The sequence below is a fragment of the Peromyscus leucopus genome, chromosome 14, assembly GCF_004664715.2.
Source record: "Peromyscus leucopus breed LL Stock chromosome 14, UCI_PerLeu_2.1, whole genome shotgun sequence".
NCBI classification, from domain to species: domain Eukaryota; kingdom Metazoa; phylum Chordata; class Mammalia; order Rodentia; family Cricetidae; genus Peromyscus; species Peromyscus leucopus.
Window position 1 is genome coordinate 20,755,771 of NC_051075.1, and position 9,009 is coordinate 20,764,779.

Below are 9,009 nucleotides of genomic sequence, written 5' to 3' on the forward strand. Positions count from 1 at the left end.
AATGGCTCTGTGGTTTGGAGTACTTATTGCTCCTGAGAGAACCTGAGTTTGGGTCTGAGCCCCCACGCCAGGCGGCTCCCAGCTGCCTGTCATGGCAGTTCCAAGGGTCCCAATGCCCTCTTCTGGACTCCTCAGCCACCAAGCACATGCAGTGCACACAAATGCACATGAACAGGCTAGGACACGGTGGTGGCGCACGTCTTTAATCCCAGCACTCAGGAGGCAGAGACAGTCAGAACTCTGTGAGTTCAAGGCCAGCTTGGTCTACAGAGCGAGTTCCAGACCAGGCAGTGCTACATGGTGAGGCACTGAAAAACAAAAATATAAAAAAAAAATAAACCACTAATGCACATACACCCAAAGTAAAATAAAAAATAAATATTTTATTAAAAAAATCTGCCTATCACTTGAAACTGATAAAGACATCCTTTGAAAACATATTAGGCTTGGGCTGGAGAGATGGCTCAGAGGTTAAGAACACTGACTCTTCAAGTCCTGAGTTCAATTACAACCACATGTGCTCACAACCACCATTTATAATGAAATCTAGTGCCCTCTTCTGGCCTGCAGGCATACATGCAGGCAGAACACTGTGTACATAATAAATAAATAAATCTTTAAAAAAAAAAAAAAGAAAACATATTAGGCTTAACTCTAAAATAATTACGATTGTTTGTTTATGTATAATATTAGCAGGTAACAGATCTATGAGTTACAACATGTTTGTGTGTGTGTGTGTTTATGTGCAGCATGTACTGCTGGGATACCACTGCTCAGAATCGGTATGTGTTTGCGTGGGCACACTCTTCTGGAGCTATAGACATTTACTCCTGTGGGAACAACTGGTCATAGTCACATCTGAGGAAAGGTGGTCGCCCTCTAGTGGCAAGTGACCTAAATCTATGATCCTAAGAGATCTAAGACCAGACAGTGTGTGTGACTTTTTTTTTTTTTTTAAGATTTATGCATTTATTATGTATACAGTATGTATAGTCAGAAGAGGGCACCAGATCTCATTGCAGAGTGGTTGTGAGCCACCATGTGGTTGCTGGGAATTGAACTCAGGACCAGTCAGGTGCTCTTAACCTCTGAGCCATCTCTGCAGCCTGACATTTTTTTTAATATTTATTTTATGTGTGGAGGTGTTCTACATCATGTTTGCCTGTGCCTGGTGCCCTTAGAGGCCAGAAGAAGGGGTCAGGTCCCCTGTTCTAGAGTTGCAGGTGGTTGTGATCGCCAGGTGGGTGCTGGGAATCGAACCCAGATGTACAGGAAGAGCAGCAGTGCTCTTAACCACAGAGCCATCTCTCCAGCCCCGTGACATTCTATCTTAATTAAGCCATTTAAAGCAATTCAAAATAAATCTGTTTTTAATTGGGCAGGGGAGTTAATAAAAAAGCTTTTAAAAATATTTTAAAAGTCATGAGAATGGCAAGAGCTAGCAGATGCCGCTGGAGTTAAGAAACTCAAGATCCACCTCTGGCCTTGCCACTAACTGCGGGTTGTATTGAGCAGACACATTTAATTCGGAGGAATAATTAGGCTAGAGGAGCTTTCACGCCCTCTCAGCCTAGACGGGATCTTGCCATGGTTCCAGGTGACAGAACTGAGTGACCTGACACCTAGTGTAGGGCTTCGTCCACGTCCGGCTGTCCAAGGGTGGCCGTAAAGCGGCAGGGTGTGTATTGGAGTCGCACTGGTTGTGTTGGAGTGGCTCACGCTAACTAGCGTTTAGTGGAAAGATGGGCAGGCGTCTTCTCTCTGTAGACTCTTGGAATGATCGGCTTTCTAGTTGCAACTTATTTTCCATACCAAGACCCACAATTTGTGGTTTTTCTCCTCCTTTGCCTTTGTGTTGTTGCTGTGTGTGTTTGTTTGTTTGTTGAGACAGGGTCTTTCTATGTAGCCCTGGCTGATCTCGAACCTGCTATGACCTGGAACTCACAGAGATGCACCTGCCTCTGCCTCCAAGTGCTGGGATTAAAGGTGTGCGCCGCACCTGGCCCACCTGCTTTCATTTCACCTTTCTTTCCTACGCTGTCTGTTTCAGTCCAGTGGAACTTCTCTTAAAATGTTACTATCACTGGAACCATCCGAAAAACAGCGAATTCAAAACTCACAACGCACTCACCTCACACATGGCTCTCTTCAGCCATCTGCCCCAGAGGCCCTGTACAGAGACTCCTGTAGCAGGGAATCGGCAGTCCATGGAGGCTGCACCCTAGTTCCTGCCTTCCGTGGGGAGGGCGACATTGTCCAGCCCGCTCTTCAGTGCCGCAGAGGCTGCCAGAGCAGCGACTGCTTCCGGGCATGCGCCCTAGAGCCGCCAGGTTGAGACAGGCGCTTGTCACACTTGCCACCTGCTCCTCCCAACACTCACAGCCCACAGTCTTTGGAGTGCTGAGTGTAAGAAAACCTTCCTGGGCTGGGCGGTGGGGGCGCACGCCTTTAATCCCAGCACTCTGGAGGCAGAGGCAGGTGGATCTCTGTGAGTTCAAGGCCAGCCGGGTCTATAGAGAGAGTTCCTGGACAGCCAGGGCTGTTACACAGAGAAACCCTGTCTTGAGGTCAGAGCCTTGGGAAGTTCTCAAGAAGCCCCTTGCAAGGCCAACTCGGATCGCTTACATTTCTCTCCAGTACACACTGCTCCACTACCTCCAGCTGAGACTTCCAGAACAAGACAGAGGGGATTTAAACAGAAACGACCCACGCAGGAGAAATCAGTTCAGGACCTCTGGCTTGTTGAAACCCTCCATTCCAGTATGTGGAACCCCTTAGTGCGGTGGTGCCTGGTGGGCAACCTGCCCACTCGAGACTGAGCACCTCAGTGACCTAAGTCACCCCCATGGGGAATAAGCTTATTCCTCCCCCTCCCCCCATCCCCACAACCAGGCTCTTCTTCACTCACCCCCTCCCAGGCCTGGGAGCAGGGCTAGGCAGACAGATGGGAGGGTAACCATGCTGCCTGTATATGGACACAGAAAGAAAGCCCGTAGCTGCCTGGCATCCTTACAGTGTCCTTTTATGCTTCCTGCCACACAAATATGAGGTAGCCCAGAACCCCGAAGGTTTGATTTAGAGGACACTTAATCCTGCTCTCGGAAAGATGAAGCTTGGGCTACACAGAGATGGGTGAATGAATGGATGGATGGACAGACAGACAGTTTTTTTTTTTTTTGGGGGGGGGCGGTTCGAGTGGTTTTGGTTTTTTAAGACAGGATTTGTCCGTGTAGCCCTGGCTGACCTGGAACTCAATCTGTAGACCAGCCTGGCCTCAAACTCAAAGCCCTGCCTCCCTCTGCCTCACTATGATGATGGATATTTCTGTTTTTATACAACTGATGAAATAGGCCATGATCTCTGAGACTTTATTTATTTATTTTTCTATTTATTCATTTTCAAAACAGGGTTTTTCTGTGTAGCCCTGGCTGCCCTGGAACTTGCTCTGTAGACCAGGCTGGCCTTGAACTCAGAGATTTGCCTCCTCTGCCTCCCAAGCGCTGGGATTAAAGGCGTGGACCGGCCGACGGTTCTTTAGAACATGCTTTTACTTTATAAGCCCATAAGGCCCCAAAGCCACTGACCCTGACACTCCAGACTGCTGTGGTTTGCAAAGCCTCCTCTTTATCGCCCTCCCTATTATCCCAGAGCTTGGGTCATAAGGAATGACCTCAGCGTTGCATGCAGTCTCTGAGTCTGCCACCCTCTAGCAGAGCACATCCCTAGACAATGACAGCTTGCGGGCCACCCTGATCAGTGCCTGGCACTGCTGAGATTCGTGGACATGCTGTCGTACTTGAGACCCAGAACCCAGCTCTAGTGAGTTCCTTCGCTAACATCCTAAGAGCCTGTGTCCATCACAGGTCCGGAACCCAGCGGAGAGTTGCTCCCACAGGTGCTCATCTCAGCCTGGTGAGATGAGAAACGGCAAAGCCATTTGTTCAAACAAGGACTGTGGAGATAGCGGCCGGGCGAGCAGGCATGGTGCAGGGTCTTCATCCCAGTGCGGACTCAGCTTCCCAATGAGCCAAAGCCTTCTGTGTGTGCCCCGTGGATCTCCTCCAGCCGATACTGAGAGGCTCAGACAGGATCGTTCTCAAGGGGTCTGCATCCGCCTGAGAAGGGATGTGAATGGCAGATCCAAGAGTCTGCTTCCTGCCTCTTCCGACTCCCATAGTCTTCTTACTTTTGTATCTCTTTTGTTTTTGTGGTTAGTTAGTTACAGGATTAGTTAGTTAGTTAGTTAGCGGGGACAGGCTCTGCAGCCTAGGCTGGCCTGGAAATTGCTATGTCCCCCAGGCTGGCCTCCACTTGTGGCAGTCTTCCTCAGCCTCCCAAGTCCTGGGGTCACGGGGTGAGTCCCCACATCCAACTCTGAAGTGTGTTCTCTGCCTTGGCCTACTCACTTCGTCCCTTGTGTCTTGGTTAATTTACTCAACAATCCTAAGAGCAAGTTATGAGAGGCAGCCGGAGTCGGGGCTCACTCGTCCTCGTGTGGTTCACTGGGGGACCTCAGCCTAGCATTCCTAAGACTCTGGGTTCAATGCCAGCAAAGTGAGAAGGAAGTCCAGACAGACCCAGACGTTCAGACTTGGAAATGTTTTTAGATCTATTTTATGTGTATGGATGTTTTGTCTGTCTGTGTGCCTCATGCGTGACTCCTGCCCAAGGAGTTCGGAAGAGGGTGTCGGATCTCCGGAACTGGACTTACAGAGGGTTGTGAGCTGCCATGTGGGTGTTCATAACTGCTGAGCCATCTCTCCGGCTCTCCAGAGTTGGCCATGTTCGTGTCTAGGCGGGGCTCTGCCTTGTGGCTATTCTGAAAGTTCTGTTTGACTCTGGTTTACTCTGTTCTCTCACTTATTAAAGGACTATTAACCCACCACATTGATATAAAAAGACCACGTAGGGCTGGGTATGGTGTCTCACACCTATATTCCAGCACTGGGAAGGTGGAGGTAGGGGGGTCAGGAGTTCAGGGCCATCCATCTTCAACCACCATAACAAGGGCAAGGCCAGTCAGACTACCTAAGATCCTGTCTCAAGGAAAACAAAATAACATCATGTGAGAAACACGTTTTAGGAGGTGGAGATGAAATTTCTTGTGTAGGACACATCAGATGTTCCATCCGGTCTGCCTGCCATAGAAATCCCACAAGGTTGGGTTTCTAGGTTGAGAAACCTGGGCTTTGGTAAATGTGTTCCTTGGGAAGTTGTTTGTGGTTTTCGGGGTCAGTCATGTTCAACCTAGCCTGCAGGAAGTTCTTTCCCTAATCACTTGAATTAATGGACCCACAGTCCAGTCTCTTCTTGCTTCCTCCTGTTCCAAATGTCAGAGCCAAAGTATTTGCCTGTTTATTGCCTTGAGGCTTGGCGTATATGATACTTTTTTGGTCCCTGGCCTATGGCCCAAATGCCACTAACCTTGGCTCTACCAGTGTGTACAAGTTGCTCATAAACCAAATCAAGACATGAACAGCTGGATTCTTATTTTAAAGGAGTCATGTGATGGGGGAGCATCAGCTTTCAGGCCTTTGCTTTGCATTGGGATCTGGCCTATGGTTTGCTCTTGTAGAACCGGGTGACGATTAGGGTTTGAGCCAGATACACAGATAGGCACTCACGTGGCCACAGCACAGAGTGACCTCACTGCCTAACTCGTGTTTCCGGGAGGTTGGGAAAGTCAGGCTTGCCAAAGGACCTTGTCCTTGGATTGTGGGGGTGTGAGTAATAAATAATGACTTGGATTTCAAAACAGGCAGGCAGCTGCTCAAGGGGCACCTGGACAATGTCGTTTATTTGCTGAAGATGGGACAGTTTGACCAGTGAACCAATTAAACAGATAAAGTTAGGGCTCCTATCTCACAGAAGGTCAAAGGCAGAGAAGTTGCTAAGGCCTCCGCTGCCCTCAGTACCTACCCAGAGGGCTCCAGGGTCCTTTCTCTCGGCCCCCTGTGCTGCTCAATCCCTTTTTATTTTTGAGACGGGCTGTTATGTATCCCAGGCAGACCTGTAACTTGCCATGTAGCCAAAAAGAACCTTGAGCTTCTGATCCTCCTGTCCTTACCCTCCCCCAAGAGCTGAGCTCACCGGTATGCATTCCTACACCTTGTTTATGGGGTGCTGGGGATCAAACACAGGACCTCACACCTGCTAGGCCAGCACTGCCCGCTGAGCCGTATCCCCAACCCCTCAGCTCTGTCTTTCTGTTTGCCAGGCTGCTTCTCACTGTCTCAGCCTGTAAACTCTGGCTGCCGGTTCAGATGAGCAGGGTTGAGTCTAACGTTCATCCCAGTCCTACTTTGGTCTGGGACAAAGCAATCATCTATATAATTGGAAGACATTATTAATAGGTATATCAGAGCAGAGCTTTTTTTTTTTTTTTCTGGGTCACTTCAGGACAGTTCCCATCGGCTCCTGAAAAAGTGTATTCTGCTAGCAGGCTATTTGCACAGAACTTAATGAGATGTTAACAGAGTATAATGGAAACTGAATCTCATTCACAGGTTGTCCCATTCTCTGTAGACAGACTTCACTGAGCAAATACAATGGAGACTTTGGACATCAGGAACTGAACAAAACCAGGTTATAATTTGTTTTGTAAAGATTCATAATCACAAACTCACTGGTGTCGATGAAGTTTGTCTATTTGAAACAGCAGTTTCTCCCTTCCAACAGCTCTTTAAAACCAGAACCTCGGGTTTCAGATGGAAAATTAAAGAGCATTTGAGGATTGTAGCCACCCTGCCCACAGTTAGACACCCAGATGAATGCATTCTCAGGGAGTATGGCTCTTTCTGGTTTCTCACTGCCCAGTGCCCTCTTCTTCCCAAACAGAGACTAGTTTTCCAGTAAGTGCTCCACCACGTTAAGCCTTCATCATCCAAGTGTTGGGACTCTCCATTTGAGAAACTCACAACTTGCGTCCTTGGGGAGTTTAGTTAGCATGCCTCCCCTCCTCTATGCCTTTCTTCTCTGGACTATTTTTCTTCTGCCAGGCAGGGAAGACGGTTGATGACACGGGCCGAGAAGGGTGCCTGTGGGTAGGTACAGCCCTGGGGCTGAGGTGCAGGCCCAGGAGGGTGCCTGTGGGTAGGTACAGCCCTGGGGGCTGAGGTGCAGGCCCAGGAGGGTGCCTGTGGGTAGGTACAGCCCTGGGGCTGAGGTGCAGGCCCAGGAGGGTGCCTGTGGGTAGGTACAGCCCTGGGGGTGAGGGATGGTGTTGACTTGGAGCCCCAGGCTCCTCAAGAGAAGCCTGGAGAACAGAGCAGTCAGTGCAGCCCAGATCTGGCTTTTACCAGTCCTGTGACCTCAGCCAAAGACTTTAGACACTTGCTTCTGTGTAAATGGGGATTGTAGAGAAGACCGAGATATCATAGTAACACCTTGGTCATGATGCCTTGAGCATAGTGAGCATTCAGCATACATTGTGTTATTACTGAGGTCAAATTGTTTTCTTGCTGAAACGTTACTTGCTGTGTTCTCTGGCATGGAATAGGTTCTAGCCCGCTTTGGTAACAAAATGGGCTGTTCTGGATTGGGGTGTTGCTCAGGACTGGAGTGCTGCCTGACGCGCACGGCCCTGAGTTGCATACACACACATACACACACACATACACACACACACATACATACATATACACACATACATACACACATACATACACACACATACATACACACATACATACATACACACATACATACATACATACATACACACATACACACATACATACACACATACATACACACACATGCATACATACACACATACATACACACATACATACACACACATACATACACACATACATACATACACACACATACATACATACACACATACATATACACATACATACATACACACACATACATACACACATACATACACACACATACATACACACACATACATACACACATACATACACACATACATACACACATACATACACATACATACACACATACATACATACACATACATACACACATACATACATACACATACATACATACACACATACATACACACATACATACACACATACATACACACACATACATACATACACACACATACATACATACACACACATACATACATACACATACACACACACACACAGATAATTTAAGGAGCTGTTTCATTTCGATATCTCCTTATTGAACTTCCTTAGCCAAGGTGGATCTAGGTGTGTACGTGTTTATGAAGGTAACCTTTACTAAGGATCTAAAAAAACAAACCAAAATTCATATTTAGGCTTATTTACCAGGAAAATACCAGGCTAAGCCATGTTACTATTTCTACTGGTAAATTCTCAAGCTAATCTCCTTAACGGAACCTAGATAATGTTTAATTTGGATAAAGTCCACATCATTTTGGATGAGATGCTGTTAAACGGCTGCATTGTGGAGACGAACAGATCCAGAATCCTTGCCCCGCTCCTGATTCTGGACAAGATGGCAGAAAGCTGATGAAGACGGCCACACAAGGTCTGCATGGGTGGCCACCACGGAAGACACCGCAACCACGACGACCTTCTGGAAACTTCTAGCTGTTTCCATCATCGCACAAAGACATTTTTTTCTAACAGAGAGCCAAGATTTCATCTGGTCACCGTAAGCCTGCTTTTCCTTCTTCGGGAACAGCAGGTTGCAGTGGGAAGTTGTGTAGTGTGGTGGTTGTCCATCAGCCAATAAACTTCAAAGTGACTTGACTATGCTGTTTGAGTCAAGTTTTTCTGCTCCCCGTCTCCTTCCTCAAAGCCTCAAGCACTTTCACACTGTGCTACATAGCCCTAGGCACCCCTTCCCCTCCCCCTTTCCGTCTGTGTGTGTGTGTGTGTGTGTGTGTGTGTGTGTGTGTGTGTGTACACGTACACGTTTGTGCAGACCAGAGGCCAGCCTTGGTCTTCCTCAGTTGCTTCTCCTGTATTTCAAATATAGTTCCAATTTAGTCTTGGAGAACTTCATGTGTGTATACAATGTATTTGATCATAC

At 47.7% G+C, this 9,009-nt stretch overlaps 1 protein-coding gene across 5 annotated transcripts in view; it reads left to right on the forward strand.

The window, feature by feature from the left end:
- The window catches only part of Ap4s1 (adaptor related protein complex 4 subunit sigma 1), a 49,770-nt gene extending 41,044 nt beyond the window's left edge, over positions 1-8,726 (forward strand). For 2 of the 5 annotated variants that reach the window (XM_028869675.2, XM_028869676.2), the window contains exon 6: positions 8,356-8,726. In XM_028869675.2, coding sequence (XP_028725508.1) covers positions 8,356-8,484 — 129 coding nt within the window. In that variant the 3' untranslated portion in view covers positions 8,485-8,726. Of the gene's footprint in view, positions 1-6,506; positions 7,661-8,355 lie in introns of those variants that run through there. The other 3 variants (XR_005092732.1, XR_005092733.1, XM_037210543.1) reach the window with 3 other exon arrangements.
- The last annotated feature ends 283 nt before the right edge of the window (positions 8,727-9,009 follow it).